This window comes from Budorcas taxicolor, chromosome 6 (assembly GCF_023091745.1).
Source record: "Budorcas taxicolor isolate Tak-1 chromosome 6, Takin1.1, whole genome shotgun sequence".
Lineage (NCBI taxonomy): Eukaryota > Metazoa > Chordata > Mammalia > Artiodactyla > Bovidae > Budorcas > Budorcas taxicolor.
The window spans coordinates 45,175,319-45,196,797 of NC_068915.1; the positions used below are offsets into that span (position 1 = coordinate 45,175,319).

A 21,479-nucleotide genomic window follows, 5' to 3' on the forward strand; every position below is an offset into this window, starting at 1 on the left:
GCTTGATATAAATTACCCGTATGACTTGTGCTGGATTACTAAATTACAGGCCAATTCCCATGACTATAATACCCAAGGCCCAGAAAGCAGCTATTTCATTTTAAGAAATATTCTATAATTTTCAGAACTAGAAGTGGCCTGAGATGCCAGTTGTTTCTTTCACAAATAAGGGAATAAAATTTGTGAGTTCAAGTACCTTTACCATAGTTAAACAAGTAGGGATAGGAGAGCCATGACCCACTGGTGTCTGATACAACTAAACTTTAACATAAACAGGTGATGGTTTTCCTCAGTCAACAGTCTCCATCTGTCCTATGGGGACAGAGCCTTGAAACATTCTGCTGAGGTTTTCTCTCTCTACAACAAGATGATTATTTTTTGGAGTTCATTAAACTGGAGTTTTAGTCTAATCATCTAGAATTTCTTTTCAGGTCTATTGAGGCATAATTTACACATAGTAAAATTTCAGGTGTCCACTTCTGTGAATTTTGACAAACATACAGTCATGGAACTACTGCCACTATCAAGATACAAAACATTTCACTACCATTAATAGTCCCCTCCCCAACCCAGGCCTCTAGCATCCACTGATCTCTTTTCTGTCCTGACATCTTTTTGCCTTTTACAAAAAAGATGGCACGTAAGTAAAACCATACAATATGTAGCCTTTCAAGTCTGGCTTATTTCATTTAGCATAATGCATTTGAGAGTTATTATGCTGTTGCATATATCAGTAGTTGGTTCCTTTTTACTGCAGAGTATGTGTGTACCAGTTTGTTTATACCCCAGATGATGGACATTTGAGTTGTTTCCCGGTTTTGGCAATTATGACTAAAATCACCATGAGCATTCACACATAAGTTTTTGTACACATACAGATTTTCATTTCTCTTGACTAAATAGATAAGAGTGGGACACTAGTTTTTGTGGTAAGTATACAAAAAACTGCCAAAGTGTTATCAAAGTTGCTGATTAGTTTTTTATATTAGTTTTTGTTTTTTATATTAGTGATATCTCACTTTAATTTGTATTTCCCTAAAGACTGAGGTTGACCATCTTTTCCTATATCATGTAAATCTTAAAAGATGTCCTAACAATAAAAAGTAAGCAATTACTTTCCTATGGGTTGAATTAGTGGGAAGAAAGGGACTAGGATAAAACAGAGCACAAAGTTTTAAATTTCTGTTAGATATTCATAAGGCTGTTTGTTGAGAGATCTATCCTCTCATCCTATCATGATATACATGAAAATATTTTAAAATATGTAATTTAATATTATAAATCTTAGGGACTGTAACTGCTACTAAGTATTAGAAAGTTATAGATACAAAAACGATACCAGGAACCTGTAGCCCTCCCAGATTGGAGATGAATAAAACATCTTAATCTGACCTGCCCTTTCAACACTGTCTCTGACTACAATTTTGAAGCTGCCCTGAATTAAGCTAGCTTTTAGTGTTGAAGACAAAGTCCAGTTTTCAAGCACAAACGTCACTTTCCATAATCAACATAATCAATGAGTTCAGCATTCCAATAATGGCAAGGGATGGACTTATTACTTAGAAAGAGAAGCTGGTCAACTTCTGACCTGTATTTTTCCTCCTGCAAATGACATGTCACATCTAAACAAGTCTTCCAAAACTAAAAAGAAAAAACTTGTCTGTCTGTCTTTTAAGAGCTTCTATTTACCTATAAGTGATAAATGAATTAAATTTTACCAAACTAATAGAATCCCTGATACAGGACTTTCTCAAAAAAAACAAACACAAAAACAAAATCACTTTTCCTAGATTCCTCAGGATATCTAAATAGATGGGCTAACAATGATTAATTGAAAACCAAATCAAAGTCAATCCCCTAGGACTGTACTAGGTATCTATATCCCAAAGTGGTAAACCAATAGATAGAAACACCAATACTCTGGAGTACTGTTTTAGTCAAGGATATTATTTTATACCTCCAGGGAAACCTTACCTTTCTTTCTTTTAATAGCTTCTTGTAGCCATTTGATCCAAGTGATAATAAAGTAATAAGGACATCTAAAGAAGGTGAAGCTGAAGCTCTTCCTGAAATAAGGATGATATGTTACATTAGGGAGAAAAAGCTTTGTAAAGTAGATTTATTACAGTAGCCTATATACAAATGGATTTTTGTTTATTAGTTACTTTTTCTGAAGAGCAACTGATTTATTTACCTGGATACATCTTGCTTATTTCCTGAATGAAGGAATCATTAAAGCCAGCAATTATAGCACCACCTACTGGAACCATAAAATTTTTGTCCAAGCTCTGAACGAAAGCATCTACTCTACCAACACGAGCTCCCTAGAACAGAATAACATGCAATATTATATTATTAGTTTCCAGAAGAAAGGACAGCAATTGCTACTAATAAATGTCATTAAAACAATGCATGGAAATAAAAACACAGATCAAATATTTTTATTTTCTTTGTATAAACACCAGTAAAATATTTTTAAGTATTAAATGGAGTTTTTAAAGGCTGCTTCTTATAACTGGAGGGCCTCCCTCATAGCTCAGTTGATAAAGAATCCGCCTGCAATGCAGGAGACCCCAGTTCAATTCCTGGGTCAGGAAGATCCCCTGGAGAAGGGATAGACTACCCACTCCAGTATTCTTGGGCTTCCCTAGTGGCTCAGCTGGTAAAGAACCCGCTTGTAATGTGGGAGACCTGGGTTCAATCCCTGGGTTGGGAAGATCCCCTGGGAAGGGAAAGGCTACCCACACCAGTATTCTGGCCTGGAGAATCTCATGGACTGTGTATAGTCCAGGGGGTTGCAAAGAGTCAGACACGACTGCGCAACTTTCACTTTCTGCTCCTACCACCACTTGGATAACAACAGAGAAAAGAAAGATTTTATCTTTAACATCAACTAACGGAATTTTTGGGGGGTATACTATTGGCAATGGTTCTACGTAACTTTTGTTTCCTAATGTCATAATCTTGGATGATCCGATTCCATCGCAAATGAACTTCAAGTGAAAATTTCATATTCTGGTGAAAAATGGAATACTTGCTAGAAATGTAAAACTAAGTTCTAGTCCCATGCAACACAGTCCATGACCTTCTGCTTAATGTGTTTCAATTTTCTCCTTTTAAAAACTGAGATACTATCTAAATTTCAGCTAAGATAGTTTTTCTTCTTTATCTATAGCCACAGATTTTCAATCTGTATTCACAATCTACATTCCTATTAGTATTGTAACCACATTTGACCTTCATCTTCCCACTTTATATCCACATCCATATCTCTGGGAGAATAGAAGGAGCAGATAGGTAGCCTAATCTGACAGACCAGATCCAGGCAATAGGGAGAAGCAGCAAAAGCAGAAAAAGGGCACAGACCACTCTGGAGGCTATCACGGGATTGTTTCAATCGTAACCTTCCCCGTCATTCTCCTTTCTAATTTCCTCATAAACTATGATCAGAGAAAAAATCTCATCTTTCCACAGGAAAACAGAGAGAAGCATAGGAGACTAACTGAATAAATAACTGAAAGCCATGCAAAGTCACTGAATAAATAACTGAAAACTATGAAAGTAGTAGCACATAAAAATAAAGTGGAATGGAGTCACCTTTTCATAAACATTTAAGTACTGCCCAAGATGTCCCAAGAGAAATCTGAACTTAAATTGGGAGCAGGAGTACTAAGAGGGCAATCCACAAGACTTTGCTAGAATCCCTTCACTACTAAAACACAGAAAGCATTCAAAGGGCAGCAAACTCTGTGGCAGGAAAACAAACAGGCTAGGAATGGTGTATAGATCTTGTTCTTCACACTAAGGTCTGAGGCTATTACTGAGGAGGCAAGAAACACACTACAAGGCCAGAAGGGCTTAAACAGAATAGGTAACACAGGAGCATGTCCTATGAAGTAAACAGTGGCCATTTATCAATTCATGCACTCATTTATTCAGGGGACAAATATTGGGGCACCTATATTATCATACACCGCTCCAGGTCCTGGACACAGCAGCAGTGAATAAAACAGATGACTGTTCATACAATAATTAAGGCTAGAATTTACGGAGAACTTACCATGCACCAGGCACTGTTCTAAGCACTCTACATTCTTAACTCATTTAACCTTTGCAATACCTCTCTGGGCAGATGTCAAATAATAACTGTCTTACAGATGAGAAAATTAAGGCATAAAGAAATTAAAGTGATGTGCCCAAGGTCAGAAATATAGTTAATAGCACAGGAAGTTAAAGCGTCTTACTGAAAGTCACCCGGGGCTTCCCAGGTAGCTCGGTGGTAAAGAATCCGTCGGCCAATGCAGGAGTCACAGGAGACATGGGTTTGATCCCTGGATTGGGAAGATCCCCTGGAGAGGAAATGGCAACCCACTCCAGTGTTCTCCCCTGGAGAACCTCATGGAGAGGAACCTGGTGGGCTACAGTCCATGGGGTCGCAGAGTCAGACTTGATTGAGCAACTGAGCACACATGCACACACTGAAAGTCACCCTCACAAAAACCTAGGTAAGTGCGATGAAGAACTCATGTTTAAAGGATTAAATAGTATCCTATAGCATTTTCATCTTTCCAGCAACTCACACCAGAAGTCTTGGAGGCCCTGAATCCTCATTTCCTCGTTTCTTGCATCTGATTCATCAGCATACCCTATAAGATCGACTCTCAAAATACATCTGAATCGAACTGTTCCTTAACACCTTAGCAGCTACCACCCTGGCCTAGGCCACCAACACATCTCACGTGGGCAGCTGCAACAACCTTCCATACTTGTCTTCCTGCAGGCCATTTCCCACAGCACAGCCAAAACGATGGTTTAAAAAAGTAAGTCACAGGCTATTCTCCTGCTCAAAACCTTCCACTGGCTGATGATCATACCAAGAATAAAATCTCAAACCTTTACCACATCTCAGAACCTCTTTACCCTCACTGCCGCCCTCATTTGCCCTGGCCCAGCTATACCGGCCTCCTTGCTCTTCTTCACCCATTCCCGGGACACCCTGGCCTCAGTGTTACTTCCTGCCTGGAATCTCTCCAGGGTTAGGGTTAGGGTACCACCCAACTCACTCTTTCATATCACTCAGGACTCTGCTCAAATGTTACTTCTCAGAGGACTCCCTGGATCACTCCATCTGACACCCCTCCTCTCAAACGCTAGAGCATTTATGAAGACCTATCATCTTTACTGCTCACTGTCTGCTTCCACTCCATGAGGAGGAAGACTGTTACAATCACTACTGCATCCACAATGCCTACCCTGGTGCCTGGCACATCTGTGGGAACCCTGCAAATATGTGTTGAATGAATTGACAGGTCTATGAATAAGCAGGATAACACCTACTTCTCTCAAATTCTCAATAAAAACACTCACTGCTTCCCACACGTTGGGAGCTTAACAATCCGTTCTAACTCTAAAATTTAAATTAATTCTACGTAATTTTGTGACTCTACTACAACCCTATCTAGTAATGTGTTCTCACACCCATATTCTATGAGTCTAAGGTGGTCAGTTGAATATATATCAGAATTATACGTTTTGCGAAGTTAATTTCCTGGCCATATATGCAGATCAGAATGCACGGTATGCTCAGCATTAAGTCATTCTGCGGTACTGCCCTTAAAAAAAATAAAAAGAATTTGGAAACATTTTAGTTATACCTCTTTCTTCCCTGATTGCTTGATTATTGCAATATTATCTTCTCAAGAAAGCTTTGCAGTTTTAGTACTTTGTTTTTTAGAGGAAAATAAGGGCCTTGGAGTCACATAGAACTAGATGGGCCATTTTGCAGCTTGGCTCCTTAGGCAAGTCACTTAATACCTCTGAGTGTGTTTTTTCATTTGCAGAACAGAAACAATAAGAAGTATACCTTAAATTGTTAGGATTAATTTAATAAACTTTAAAAGTCTAGCAGGATGCCTGACACATGTGTGAGTAAATGGCACGTACAACGAATACAAACTACTGAAATAAAGTTAATTTTAATTTTTTAAAATGTCATGAAACAACTAGCACCAATAAGACCCAAATATTTATTTGGTTGAAAGCAACAGGGACACCACCTCTTTTTGTAAGGGTCAATGTTCATGTACGGTTCTTTGCTTTTTTAAAGAACTATCAGTTCTAGAAGGTAATACAGTATCTGCAACAATACAACAACTACCTCATAAAAATTCATTCACCATCTTATAATGTTATTTTCTGGTTAAAATTTTAGTAAAATCACCTCACAAATGAAGAGAAGTGATGACAAAGTAGTCTATTTGTGATGTATAACCCCACAGGAAGCTTTCATAGTCTTATTTCTTCAATTACACCATCAAATTTTCCAGTATTCAAAAATATGTCATCAACATTGCTGGCTTAAGTATGTAACATCTGGATAAATGTTAAGGAACCATTAAACTGATTATTATGAAACTTCATAGGCATGTGGAGAGTATAGAAACACAAAGTTAATATTTAAATTTAAAAATTAAATATTTTTACTAAATTTTAAAATGTTAATGCTAAGTATACATAACAGGTATAACCATGTATGTATTTTAAAAAAGAGAGAAAAGGGAAACAGAAATTACTAAAGGTAACTGTTAGGGTAACAGGTTTATGAGTGATCTTCTACTCCTTCCTCATTTTTCTAAACTTTTAGGAATGCTGGTATATTTAACTTTTAAAAGAACCGAGGATACTAAAAATTAAAGAGGAAGAGAGAGGAAAAGGGGGAAAGGGAGATGGAATAAAAATGAATCACTGAAATCATGTTTTTTTCAAGAGTTCCTCTGCCACTATTCAAGTTAGATATAATATAATCTAAAATTGTGATGAAGGCTTAAAGAGTTAAGGAGTTATGGAAAAGGATATCAAAGAAACAGTAAATGATTTTCCACAAAGGTTTTAAAAAACCTGGCATACCACTCCACCTCTGGACCTCTTTTGTTATGCAAGCTAATCTATTTCTTTATTGACTAAGCTAATTTGGGTTGGGTTTCTGTTACGTGCAGTCAATTACATCTTAACTGGTACAACCTTTGAGTAAAGAAATTAAGAAAATCGGCTAATACTATCATACAAACCATATTTTTATCAGAGATAATACTAGTACACTCAAAAGAATAAAAAAGAAAACAAAAAATTTATGAGATAGGACCTACAGAACTAAGAAGTATTCACCACCACGTGGGAGACCACAGATAATCTGTGAGCAACTCTTAACCACATAACACAAATTACATGTGTGTCAAAACCGAGTACTTGATTTACATCATTATGCACACAAATCAGAAAACTCATATCTATCGATAATATCTATCGATATACTAATACAGCATGAATAATCACTGCAAGTAAATATGATTCAATTTGGAGTAATCAATTATTGAGTGCCAATTATGTACCAGGTTCTGTCCCAAAGACTGAGGATGTAACAGTGAACAGAGTCCTTTCCCTAACAGAAAACAGTCCTTTCCTATTTGCCAACTCCACAGTTATATGCTAGAATAAATATTCAACATTTTGTGAATACTATCATCAAGTACATTAGAAAAATGAGAACACTGGTAATGGAACATTTTGAGAAAGTTAAATAAAATAATCTGAATTTTTTTTTCCAAGAAAAACAGATTAAAAAAAAATTGAGGTATAGTTGCTTTACAATGTCGTATACAGTTCAGCTCAGTCACTCGGTCATGTCCGACTCATTGCGACCCATGGACTATACAGCACGCCAGGCCTCCCTGCCCATCACCAACTCCCAGAGCCGACTCAAACTCATGTCCATTGAGTCGGTGATGCCATCCAACCGTCTCATCCTCTGTCATTCTCTTCTGCTCCTGCCTTCAATCTTTCCCAGCATCAGGGTCTTCTCAAATGAGTCAGTTCTTCACATCAAGTAGCGAAAGTATTGGAGTTTCAGCTTTAGCATCAGTCCTTCCAATGAATATTCAGGACTGATCTCCTTTAGGATGGACTGGTTGGATCTCCTTGAAGTCCAAGGGACTCCTCAATCTTCTCCAATACCGCAGTTTAAAAGCATCAATTCTTCGGCACTCAGCTTTCTTTACGGTCCAACTCTCACATCCATACATGACTACTGGAAAAAACATAGCTTTGACTAGATGGACCTTTGTTGGAAAAGTAATGTCTCTGCTTTTTAAAATGCTATCTAGGTTGGTCATAACTTTCCTTCCAAGGAGTAAGTGTCTTTTAATTTCATGGCTGCAGTCACCATCTGCAGTGATTTTGGAGCTCCCAAAAATAAAGTCTACCACTATTCCCCATCTATTTGCCATGAAGTGATGGGACCAGATGCCATGATTTTACTTCTCTGAACGTTGAGCTTTAAGTCAATTTTTTCACTCTCCTCTTTCACTTTCATTAAGAGACTCTTTAGTTCTTCACTTTCTGCATAAGGGTGGTGTCATCTGCCTATATGAGGTTATTGATATTTTTCCTGGCAATCTTGATTCCAGCTTGTGCTTCATCCAGTCCAGCATTTTGCGTGATGTACTCTGCATAGAAGTTAAATAAACAGGGTGACAATACAACCTTGATGTACTCCTTTCCCGATTTGGAACCAGTCTGTTCTTCCATGTCCAGTTCTAACTGTTGCTTCTTGACCTGCATACAGATTTCTCAGAAGGCAGGTCAGGTGGTCTGGTATTCCCATCTCTTTCAGAATTTTCCACAGTTTGCTGTGATCCACACAGTCAAAGGCTTTGGCATAGTCAGTAAAGCAGAAATAGATGTTTTTCTGGAACTCTCTTGCTTTTTCCATGATCCAGCAGATGTTGGCAATTTGATCTCTGGTTCCTCTGCCTTTTCTAAAACCAGCTTGAACATCTGGAAGTTCACTGCTCACATACTCTTGAAGCCTGGCTTGGAGAATTTTGAGCATTACTTCACTAGCGTGTTGAGATGAGTACAATTGTGCAGTAGTTGGACCATTCTTTGACATTGCCTTTCTTTGGAATTGGAATGAAAACTGACCTTTTCCAGTCCTGTGGCCACTGCTGAGATTTCCAAATTTGCTGGCATATTGAGTGCAACACTTTCACAGCATCATCTTTTAGGATCTGAAACAGCTCCACTGGAATTCCATCACTTCCACTAATTTTGTTCATAGTGAGGGTTCCTAAGGCCCACTTGACTTTGCATTCCAGGATGTCTGGCTCTAGGTGAGTGATCACACCATCACGATTATCTGGGTCATGAAGATCTTTTTTGTATAGTTCTTCTGTGTATTTTTGCTACCTCTTCTTAATATCTTCTGCTCCTATTAGGTCCATACCATTTCAGTCCTTTATTGAGCCCATCTTTGCATGAAATCTTCCCTTGGTATCTCGAATTTTCTTGAAGAGATCTCTAGTCTTTCCCACTCTATTGTTTTCCTCTATTTCTTTGCATTGATCACTGGGAAGGCTTTCTTATCTCTCCTTGCTATTCTTTGCAACTCTGCATTCAAAGGGGGATATCTTTGCTTTTCTCCTTTGCCTTTTCCTTCTCTTCCTTCACAGCTATTTGTAAGGCCTCCTCAGACAACCATTTTGCCTTCTTGAATTTCCTTTTCTTGGGGATAGTCCTGATCACTGCACCCTGTACAATGTCACAAACCTCCGTCCATAGTTCCTCAGGCATTCTATCAGATTTAATCCCCTGAATCTATTTGTCATTTCCACTGTATAATTGTTAAGGGATTTGATTTAGGTCATACCTGAATGGTATAGTGGTTTTCCCTACTTTCTTCAATTTAAGTCTGAATTTTGCAATAAGGAGTTCATGATCTGAGCCCCAGTCAGCTCCCAGTCTTGTTTTTGCTGACTACATAGAACTTCTCCATCTTTGACTGCAAAGAATATCATCAATCTGATTTTGGTAATGACCATCTGGTGATGTCCGATGTCGTATTAGTTTCTGCTGTACAATGAAGTGAATTGACTACATACAGTCCCCCACCTTGGACCTCCCTCCCACCTCCCACCTTGGGTAGGATGAACTGAGAGACTAGGACGGATAAATACACACTACCATGTGTAAAGTATTTAGCTACTGGGAACCTGTTCTATAGCATAGGGAGCTCAGCTCTGTGTTCTGTGGTGAAATATTTTTATATCCGTTCTGAGGATAGCTATAGTCCAATGCCACTAGCAGCGAATAATGACTTTCACTAGTGACTACTGGATGCAAATTCCTAATGCTCCGTAAAAATGAAGATGCTAAACTAACTGTCTTTCTATATTAGGTTGCAAGAAAAACAAAGTAATAATCCCAAATATGTTAAAATATATTTTTTTGACGTATCTTTTGAAGCTCTCTTACCTGCTGAATGAGGTGCATGCACTTTGAAGACTGCACTCCATAAGCATTGTTGACTATATGTGGAATGCCATAATTAGCACAAATCACAGCCAGTTCTTCTAACCTATAAACATTCAACAGAAAGATGTATTCTTACTCTGCCTTAATAGATTATAAAAAAAGTTTTAAAATTTAAGTTATCTGTATGGCAACCCACTCCAGTATTTTTCCCTGGGAAATTCCATGGACAGAGGTGCCTGGTGAGCTATAATTCATGGGGTCACAAAAGAGTCAGACACGACTTAGTGACTAAATAGCAAAAAAGTATACTAGGGGAAAAAATGACAAACTGAAAATTTTACAGCAGTATTTCAACATATAATTTGGCACCTTTGAAATACATAGTAGGTAGTTACGGATAAGCCTGGAAAAGCTTTTAAATTAATGTTACCAATAAAAATAAGAAAACAAGTGTTTAGAAAAATCTATATAGATGGTAGCTTTTAAATCACTTGAAAATTTTCTATATAAAAAGCAAGAAGCAGATTATTTATAAAGTTCTTACAAGGTTGATATGCTCATTTTTAAATGCTTTCAGTTGCTTATCACTCCAAAGCTAATATCTGCAAAATAATTAGCATATCTTGAAATCCTAAGAAATCTCATATGAAGCATCTCATAAAGTAAAAAATACATTTTCAACAGACTTTAATGTATTAAAAAATACAGAACATTAAACTACTTGAGTACCAAAATAACGTTTTCCAGCAACTTGGATACTAAAGAATCTTTTAAATAGCTGCTGGTTTAAAATTCACTCTTACTTTTTCATTTGACACTTCTCATATTAAGACAATCTGCGAGTCTAACTTTATGCAAAGTAAGGTAATAAATTTCAATTGGAGTGTAATAAATGATGCTCTTTTGTAAAACTAAATACTACTTGTGACTGAGGTCATCTCTAACAGAAATGTCTTCATGCTATGAAGCTAAAATAAAATCCTATGGCTTGATAAAATTGTTAAAATATGCTCTCTACAATATAAAATTTGAAAGCAAAGCATGTTAAAAGAAAAAAAATTCTTCCCCATAAGAATGTATTTCAAGTATATAATAGCTTAATTATCTATTTATCCACAGCATATTTTCCTTTTACAGTAGATGTACATTAATATGTTTTTAAACTACAAATAGAAATAACATTATTCAACTGTCAGAAGCTTTCAATTTACTTCCCTAAAGTTTTAAGAATTAAAAACTAATCTTATCACTCATTTTCATAAACCTCACAAATCAAGGCAGAAAACTAATCAGATGTTGTTTTTAACAAAAATAGATCTTCTGGAATACACACAAGTATTTTCTTCATAAAAGACACTTTCACATGTTTGTGTTCTAATGAAAGTACTTCTTAATAATGGAACAAACTTCTTTGAGAATAAAGCATTTCATAATAACAAACTACTTAAAAAAAAGGACTTGTGAGTAGTTTTAAATATTCTGAATTGATCAAATTGCTAATATTTACAATGTGTATTAAGAAGGCAAGGAGAAACAAAAAAATATTTTTGACATGAATCGGATTATATTCTAACTCAGAATCCAATTTAAGTTATCAATTTAAGAATGATACTTTTAAAAAATATTTTCTTTGATTTTGTCCCACAATACTGTCCAATTAATTAAGATAACATATACATTCAAATTAAGACTATAAAGGAATTAAACTTCATATAAAGAAATCAAAATGCATTTTTAAATTTAATAAAATCAAAAATTCAAACACATTACTAATAACTGAGCATCATCATGTTCCTAAAGTTCACTCTAATCAGGAACATTCATTATATAACACCACTAAATAGTAGCATTTAACATAAGAATAAACATGAGAATTCTGACTGAAAAAAAACCCTGATTTTTTTCTAAAGGATAATACACACAAAATGTACTTATCCCATACCAGGTAATAAAGTTATTCAAAATGATACAGATGGCCAATAGGCACATGAAAAGATGCTAAACATCGCTAATCATTATAGAGATGCAAATCAAAACTTCAATGAGGTATCACCTCACACCACTCAGAATGGCATCATTAAAAAAATCTACAAATAATAAGTGCTGGAGAGGGTGTGGAGAAAAGGAAACCCTCCCACATTGTTTGCGGGAATGTAAACTGATGCAGCCACTATGGAATAAGAGAATGGCGATTCCTTAAAAAAACTAAAAATAGAGTTGCCATAGGATCCAGCATTCTCACTTCTGGACATACATGCAGACAAAACTCTTAATTCAAACACATGCATCCCTATATTCATAACGAGGGCTTCCCCAGGTGGCATCAGTGGTAAAAAATCTCCCTGCCAACACAGGAGACACAGGTTCAGTGTCTGAGGTGGGGAGATCCCCTGGAGTGTGAAATGACATCCACTCCAGTATTCTTGCTTGGATAATCCCATGGACAGAGGAGCCTGGCAGACTACACAGTCCATGGGGCTGCAAAGATTCAGACACGATTGAGTGGCTGAGCTATATTCATAATGGCACTATTTACAATAGCCAAAACATGGAAGCAACCTGAATGTTTACCTATAGGTGAATGGATAAACATGTGGCCTCTATATACAATGGAATACTACTCAGCCATAAAAAAGAACAATATAACACCAACTGCAGCAATATAGACTGACCTAGAGATTAGCATACTAAGTGAAGCAAGTCAGAGAAAGACAATTCCAATTTGATATCACTTATACGCAGAATTTAAAATATGATACAAATGAACAAACTTACAAAACAGAAACAACTCACAGACACAGAGAACAAATTTATGATTACCAAAAGGGAAAGGGGGTGGGAGAAGGATAAATCAGGAGTTTGGGATCAGCAGACACAAACTACTATATTTAAAACAGATAAACCACAAGGCCATACTGTATAGCACAGGGAGCTATATTCAATATCCTTTAATAAACCCTAATGGAAAGATATAAAAAAAAATGTATATTGTTTTTATATGTATATGTATAACTGAATCACATTTTTGTACACCAGAAACTAACACAACACTGCAAATCAACCATATGTCAATTTTTTAAAAAAGTCAAAATGAAACAAAAACAAAAATATCCTCACAAAAATATCAAGGATAAATAATCTATAATACAAATATCCATATGCTGTTTTTAGAAATGTAATTTATTTCCATCACATTAAAATTTTTTTAGATAGCAAAAACATCAATGAAGAAATAAAGATGTTTATTTAATATTTCAATACAAATTTAAAATTGGATAATAAACAACTCAAGCATATGTAACATAATCTGAAAACAGAACTCAAGCTCATGAATGAAGCAAGTGTCTTTAAAAGTATCTTAAAATCTGCCTATAAAGAAAGCTAACATGCATTTATTACTGTCAAATCATGTGACTCCATGAAATAAAATCAAAGTATAACTTGATGCTATGAAAATAGTCCAAAGTCAATGTGGTTTTTATAAATTATTAGTACTTCTGTTCAAAATGTTAAAATGAAACAAACAGTTGCTGTCAAAACTAGAAATATATATTACTATACCTAAGCCTACTACATTTTCAGAGCAAAAGCTTGTGGCCGTCCTTTAGTAAAGGAAACAGTTGCCATTTTTAAACATTTGCATTTTCTCTAAATGCAAGGATAATTATATACCTAACTGTATACCTGGGTTAGTCTTCCAATTTAAAAAAGAAAAATCAAAGGACAATAAATAATTCTAAAATTTTCTATTTAAAATCTGTTATTATAATACTGATAGTTCTTCTATATGAAAACTAACTGTAAGATCAAATAAGTGGAGATGGGAATAAAAACAAATATGTAAATCCAAAATTTAGCTTAGAAACTTCTATTAAATAATGACAAAAAGGATGCTAGAAAGCCAGAAACAATGAAGAGCAAGAAAACAGAGATGCTCTGTGTCTATTCAGGTGATAAAAAGGGTCTCCACTTGGTACTAGTTGCTTTTCCTTCTTCTATATCATATTTTTATTTTCTGAAGCCATTATGTTGTTTCTTCAACAGTCCATTCAAGTAGCATTAACTGCTAAACGTTACTTAGACATCTCTCAGAATTAGTATAAGTGCATTTTCAAGACTGATGAACAGTGAAAGACAATGTTCACAAATCATTTACCTATCAGGCACTCTTGGAGCAAAACAGGACGTGGTAGAATGAACACACAGAACGTGATCAGGCCCAAGTTCCTGGACTTTAGCCTCCACTGCTTTCAGGTCTGTGCGCAGCTCATCACCTTCTAAAATGTTCTCTATCACCACAGGCTCAAAACCTAACCAAGTCAACCAGAAACCAAAATGTTAGAATAAGGGGGGATCCTGGACTCTAGGAAGTTCTACTCTATACAGAACTCTTAAATATTTATTTTGGTCAATGGACCCTTCTCTAATATAAAGATCTGGTTTAATACTGGCATGAGGCAAAGGCAGGTCAAAACAATGTGAAGGACAATTAGGATCACAAATCTATTTAATATTTTAATATGACAAGAAAGACTAATTCTGGGAAGAAACGAAAACAAGTGTTGAATAGATGCCTAGGAAAGTAATAACACAGTCATTGATGACAAAAGAGGTCACTGAGCCCTGTTCAATTTCAGTCCACTGAAAAGTAAATCTACTCAATCTCTGGCAACACAAGTTTTATTTTAAAGTTCACTTTATTTCAGAGATGAACAAAAATAATATAATTCAAGTACTGGAACAAATCACAATCATGCACTTAATGTTTTACCTCTAAAGAAAAATAAAACACATTTTAGAAGACCCATCTCAGAGCTTATAACAGCCTTCTATAATTTAAATATAAAAATTGTTTTGGACATAAAGTTATTATGTACTCACATCTTTAAGTCTTCCCAAATACCAGATCTAGCACTAGGCTAGATTCATGGATTTAAAAGCTGTAAGGGATTTAGAAACCATTTAACTCAACTTACTCATTTCAAAGATAAGGGAGCCAAAGTTTAGGAAGATTAAGTGGCTTCCCCAAGGTCACACAGCAATTTAAAGCAAAGTTAAGTTCAAGTAGTTTTCATTTCTGTTTTAGAATCCACAACAAGTTGTCTGCATTCTACCTACAGAAATATAAAACTTCAGCCACTATAAAATCATCAGTTCACATATGCTGGTCCACAGAAGTCTAGATTTCGTATCTAAGCAGCTATTAAAAATTTACTTAAATAAATAACATCCTAAGGATAGCTAATTTTCTTATATCAAATTCTCTAGATTCAACCCTATTTTTGCTTTCAAACAGCTACAATGAAAGTTTGTGTTGTTTTTCTATGAATACAACCATCTTGCTTCCTAAGAATATAATGTAGTCCAAATCATAACACCTTTTGGAAAGAGTTTCCAGTTTTTCAATGTATCACTTTCATAAGTTTGGTTATCAGATTTTTGGTTAATAGTTTGCAAATTAACAGACTTGACAGACTTATGCCAGTTAAAAGTCTATTTCTGCTATATAACCTTATTATGAATCCCTTTACCCGAGTTTCTTTAGAATTATTTATGCAGTTTAATTACAGTCCAATACTGTTCATTTCATACAACAGACTGAGGTCATTCAAAAATAACTTTAAATTCTCAAATTCGACTTGACCCAATCGGCAAGCCAAATACTAAAATGCCAATTTAAAGTTTCTTCTCATCTATACTCAGTGATGTCTGTATTCCTGTACTTTGATTCATGGTAATTATTTATGGGTATTCCACTCATGTACACACAACAAACATTCCTGAAGCACTCTGTATGCTCTAGGGATTATTGCCGGCATTTCGTATGTTATCCCATTTAATCCTGAAAACAATCTTCTGAAGTAGGTAATCATATTCCCATTTTAAAGAATGGGGGCATACAATGCAACACTTCTACTTCTTGAGTGTATACTGAAAAGAATTCACAAAGGGACTCAAACAGGATATGTACACCCATGTTCTTAGCGGCATTATTCACCATAGCCAAAAGGTGGAAGCAACCCAAGTGTCCACCAGTAAATGAATTAATGAATAAACAAAATGTGAGATATATATATGTAATATGCATGCACATATGCACACACACACACAGTGGGAGTCTTAAAAGAAGAAGGAAATTCTGGTACATGCTATAACATGGATGAACCTTAAAGATATTATGCTGAGTCAAATAAGCCAGTCACGAAAGGACAAACAGTCTATAATTCCACCTATATAAAGGACAAATTCATAGACAGAAAGCAGAATAGTGATTTTTATGAACCTGGGGTGGAGGGCAGGGGAGAGTTATTGTTTCATAGGTAGAGTTTCAGTTTAAGAGGATGAAAAAGTTCTGTAGAGGGATGATAGTGATGGTTCAAACATGATAATGTACTTAATGTCAAGAAACTATATATTTAAAATCAGTTAAAGTAATAAATTTTGTTATGCATGTTTTACCACAATTTAAAAAATGGAATAGGAACAGGTTTAGTTGGTAGCTCAGATGGTAAAGAGTCTGCCTGCAGTATAGGAGATCCAGGTTCAATCCCTGGGTCAGGAAGATCCCCTGGAGAAGGAAACAGCAACCTACCCCAGTATTCTTCCCTGGAAAATCCCATGGATGGAGGAACCTGGCAGGCTACAGTTCATGGGGTCACAGAGACAGACATGACTGAGTGACTTAACTTTAGTTTCTTTTTCACTTATTTGCCTCTATATAAAATGTTTGAATTTTCTGTGATATTTAAGATATATATGCTACTTCTCTTTTTTTACCTGCAGTGATCATGGATTTAAAGCAAGACTTCTGGTCTATTCGTGGCCATATAATATACTTTGCCTTTGGTCTTCTATGTCGCAATGTTAAGAAACACAGGGTTAGACTCATACCAGTTGCCATTGGAACTACAAAGCAGCTGGTCACTGTATGGACACCTACAAATAAGAAGAAAAACAGAAATTAGTTATTCCATTGAAAAACTAGCATCCTTCTTAAAGAAATTATATACTTCTATCAAATAAAAAGAGTTACAGACTTCTATATTCCTGCTCAGGAAGCTCACTGCTAAATTCATCCTCCAGGCTTATGGCTCTTATTTTCCATCTTATTCTAAACGTTTTATATATATCTTTTCAAAAGCCATTTATACTCCTTTTGGAAAGAAGTATTAATAAAAGAAATTAGGCAAAGGTTTGTGTGACTGGTCAGCCAAAAGTATTATGATTAACACAGTACATACCAGCCAATTTTATGATGTCCAGGACCAAAGAATTGGTAATTTTGTTCAAAAGGCTAGAACCTGCAGCTTTGGGTTGCACAGCAGAAATATCACCTGATCGTCCAATTCCATGAATGAACCTAAGCAAAAAATGGGCCAACAACTGGACAAAAATGTTCAGTATTAAGTAATCCACTGTATAAGTATACAAATACAAATAACCAAATAAACACTATATTTGACTATTAATAATGTGGAAATATCTAGTTAAATCAAAACAGATTCATCAATTATGCTGTGGTTGCTAGTCTTCAAAGATGGCCACTATCGATTCCTTTTCTCTCTATGCCCACATGCCACTGCCACACCAAGAGATGGAGTCTAATTCCCCAGATTGAATCTGGGCTGGCCTCAGTGATTTGTTTGGTCTGGAAGAATCAAGCAGACATGATGGTGTGGAACTTCTGAGCTAGGTCATAACAAGTCTTAAAGCTTCTACCTGGCCTCTTGAAGGGTTTGCTCAAGGGGAGGCTGGGGAGAGGAGGAGAGGGTTTCTCTCTTCATATCCAGTTGCCATGCTGGTGGAAACCCAAGTCAAGCCACTTGGAGAGGCCATCTCAATTCCCAGCCATCTAAGTGACTGAACTTGGATAAACTGCCCAGTTGAACCTTCAGATGACTAAACTCTCAGCTGGACTGTATACGTGAGAGACCTGAAGCAATAATTACCCACTGAGTCCAGGTAACCTATAGAACTGTGAGAGACAGCAATAAGTGACTGCTTTAAGCCACTATGTTTTGAGGTGGTTTGTTATACAGCAATGGAAAACCAGAATATATGCAGTATTAAATTATCTTCTTTCCATTTTCCTAATCAGAGCAGTGAGTTAAGTTCCAACACAGATGAACTGATGTTTCAAATACTGCCTTAAGTTTAGAAGAATTATATGCTCCTTGAAAATTAGTGCACAAACCATTCATTTTAAATTTGATTTATTTATCATTTAGAGTTGCCTAGATTAGAAACTCTGCACATAGGAATTATCACAGAACACTAGTGTCATACTCCATTACCACTGCAACCTCAGGTACAAAGCTTTTTTTTAACATATATTATCAACCATGTTATCAGCTTATTTTTAACCATGAATTTTTCATCTAGCTCATACATTCGTTATCATTAGCTTTGACAACAGTTTGGGCTGAAATAAAATTCTACTATCCCGAGGAAAATTTCATCATGATTTAAAATCATGGAAGACATGAGTTTTAAAGAGTTTACCTATTTTTCAAGGAAAGGTTGAAGAACAGAGAAATAATCATATTTCGAACCACTGACAATTAAATCATTGTCAGAATTGATGGAATAATGTTTTCTGAAATAATACAAAAGAAAAGAGTGATTTAATAACCTGAAATTAAATATACCTTTCCTACACCTGCTGCAACAAAGCAGGATACTCATATAAATGGGATTCAATTTAGATGTGAGTGAATGATGGAAAGTTCTATCCATATAGCACTCTATTAAAAAAATTGCAATGTTAGAAAAGAAACATGGAAAATTATAAACAACCCTAACACATTTTAAACTCTTATAAACACATAGGTTAGGTTAAACACTGTTAACACAACATATAGCCAGTGTTTTTAACAACCCAGACGTGACAGGACAACCACCACATACTAGAACTTTTACCCTACTGTCTTAAAAAACACCTACTCAGATAAATTGTTTCCATCTCCCTGTTGCAGCTAGTTCAAATGTCCATTTAAACAAGAAGTAGGTTACAAATGAACATTTTATAATTTAATATTATTAATACTGCCACCATGGTTTTTAACAAAGAAAAAAGAAATGCTTTGCACTTAAAAAAAACATACCTGTAATGTCGCCGAGCAACTAATGCAGATGCCACTCTTCCTTCCCTTTCTCCCACACCACAATTGCCCAGGAAATTGTTGCTGTCCATAATTGCAAGTTCATGTAAAAAGAGTTCAAGCGTACTTTCATCCCAACCATCCTCTGGACACTTGCCCTTAAAAAAGGAGGGAAAAAAAAGCTTATGACTATATTTAAAAAACCATCATTCCCTAGAACCCTACTTCAACGAACTTTAAAACTTTTCCATGCACATTCTGTTCTGCTTCTTGCTTTCTAAAATTCAGACATGAATTCAACACTATGAAGAAACTCCCAGGAGGCAAAACGTTTGTTACAATCCGTTACAATTATCTACAGACTGGTGGCAAGAAGTGATGATAAATGCATACAATGAGATTTACTCAGGTTTAAACTTTTAAGTTTAAAGTAACTGAAGACAAATAAACCTTATCTTCAACTAGGATTTTTCAAACTAGGGTGTTAAAACTGGGGTTGCCAAACTGTACTGAGATTAAAATTCAGGATGCTGGCAAGAACCAGGAGACCTGTGAAGTTCCTCAACAATACTTGCTGTGAGATAGCATGTTGTTCAGTCACTAAGGGGTCCGACTCTTGAGACCCCAAGGACTGCAGCACCCCAGGCTCCTCTGTCCTCGACAATCTTCCAGACTTTGGTCAAATTCCTGTCCATCCCGTGGGTGCTACCTAACCATCTCATCCTCTGCCGCCCCCTTCTCCTTTTGCCTTCAATCTTTCCCAGCTTCTCGGTCTTTTCCAATGGGTCGGCTCCTTGCATCAGGTGGCCAAAGCATTGGGGCTTCAGCATCAGTCCTTTCAATGAATATTCAGTGTTGATTTCCTTTAGGACTGACGGATTTTAAGTGCCTTGTTGTTTTGTCGCTAAGTCCTGTCTGACTCTTTGAGACCCCATGGACTGTAGCCCACCAGGCTCCTTTGTCCATGGAGCCTGGATTCTCCAGGCAAGAAAATTGGGAGTCGGTTACCATTTCCTTCCCCAGGAGGTCTTCCCGACCCAGGAATGGAACCTACGTCTCCGGCATTGGCGGGCGGATTCTTTGCCACCAGGTAAGCCCTTCCAGTTAATAAACCTAAGTTTATATAAACATCACGTGTTTCCTGGGAGTAGTGAAAGTTGGAAGAGGCGAACTTTGCCCTACCCGCAAACAAAAAACTAAATCATGTGGTCCCTCCCCCTCGCTTCTCCAACCCGAAGTTAGGAAAAAAAAAAAAAAAAAGGGAGCGGGGCGAGGCGGGTGGCTCAAAATCCCGAACACCTCGTATCCCCTAATAACGCTCTCTGGGTTTTGCGGCACTGGCGAAGCTGAGAAGGACCTGAGCGGTGCAAGCCGGCACAGGGCAATGCCAATCTGCGACAGGCTCTGGGAACAGGTTCAGACAGCAAATACGAGCGGGTGGGGCCTGTCCTGGAACTAACAGGGGCGCTGGGCGGAGCCGGAGCCTGCGGGGCGCGGCGGTTGGGGAGGGACCCCAGAGCCAGTACCTTCTCCAGAAGTAGCCGCATGAGGTGCTCGTGCGAGCGGCGGGCCTCACAGCCCTGCCGCACGTAAGCCGGCGACACCAGCCGCTCGCCCGCCGCGAAGAGCTCGCGGTTCATGTCCGTAGTGGCGACAGCTGTCGGAGACCGGAGCACAACTGACACACAAGTACACCCCGGAACCAGGAGGCGACCCACCTCCTGGACGGTACGGGAAGGCCTTGGGACAAAAACCTCCGTCTCGCTCTCGCACATGCGCGAACTGCTCCTAACAGTGTGCCTGAAAGCGGAGCATTTGCGCCTGCGCAAGCGTGTCTGGTCGTTTGGTAGGCTTCAACCAGTAGCGAAAATTAGCCCTGCCCGCGGACTTGAAGGAAGGACTTCGCACCTGAGAGGAGCGGCTGAGGCGAGTTAGGGCCAAGTGAGTGGCTTCCCTGAAGAAAAAATTTCCTAGGTTACGCTGTATCTCAGTCCTGTTGAATGGTGAAATATCTGAGTCTGCTCTTCAGCCTTACTCAGGCAATGTTTCTCAGATTCCAGACCCGTTCAT

General features: G+C 37.1%; 1 protein-coding gene across 1 annotated transcript in view; it reads right to left on the reverse strand.

Moving 5' to 3' along the window:
* SEPSECS (Sep (O-phosphoserine) tRNA:Sec (selenocysteine) tRNA synthase) overlaps positions 1 to 21,049 on the reverse strand; it is a 34,240-nt gene extending 13,191 nt beyond the window's left edge. Inside the window, exons 1-8 of the mRNA XM_052642218.1 lie at positions 20,936 to 21,049; positions 19,413 to 19,567; positions 17,550 to 17,668; positions 17,086 to 17,244; positions 14,465 to 14,618; positions 10,309 to 10,411; positions 2,195 to 2,324; positions 1,975 to 2,066 (exon numbers count right to left, since the gene is read on the reverse strand). Coding sequence (XP_052498178.1) covers positions 1,975 to 2,066; positions 2,195 to 2,324; positions 10,309 to 10,411; positions 14,465 to 14,618; positions 17,086 to 17,244; positions 17,550 to 17,668; positions 19,413 to 19,567; positions 20,936 to 21,049 — 1,026 coding nt within the window. The remainder of the gene's footprint in view (positions 1 to 1,974; positions 2,067 to 2,194; positions 2,325 to 10,308; positions 10,412 to 14,464; positions 14,619 to 17,085; positions 17,245 to 17,549; positions 17,669 to 19,412; positions 19,568 to 20,935) is intronic.
* Positions 21,050 to 21,479: the final 430 nt, after the last annotated feature.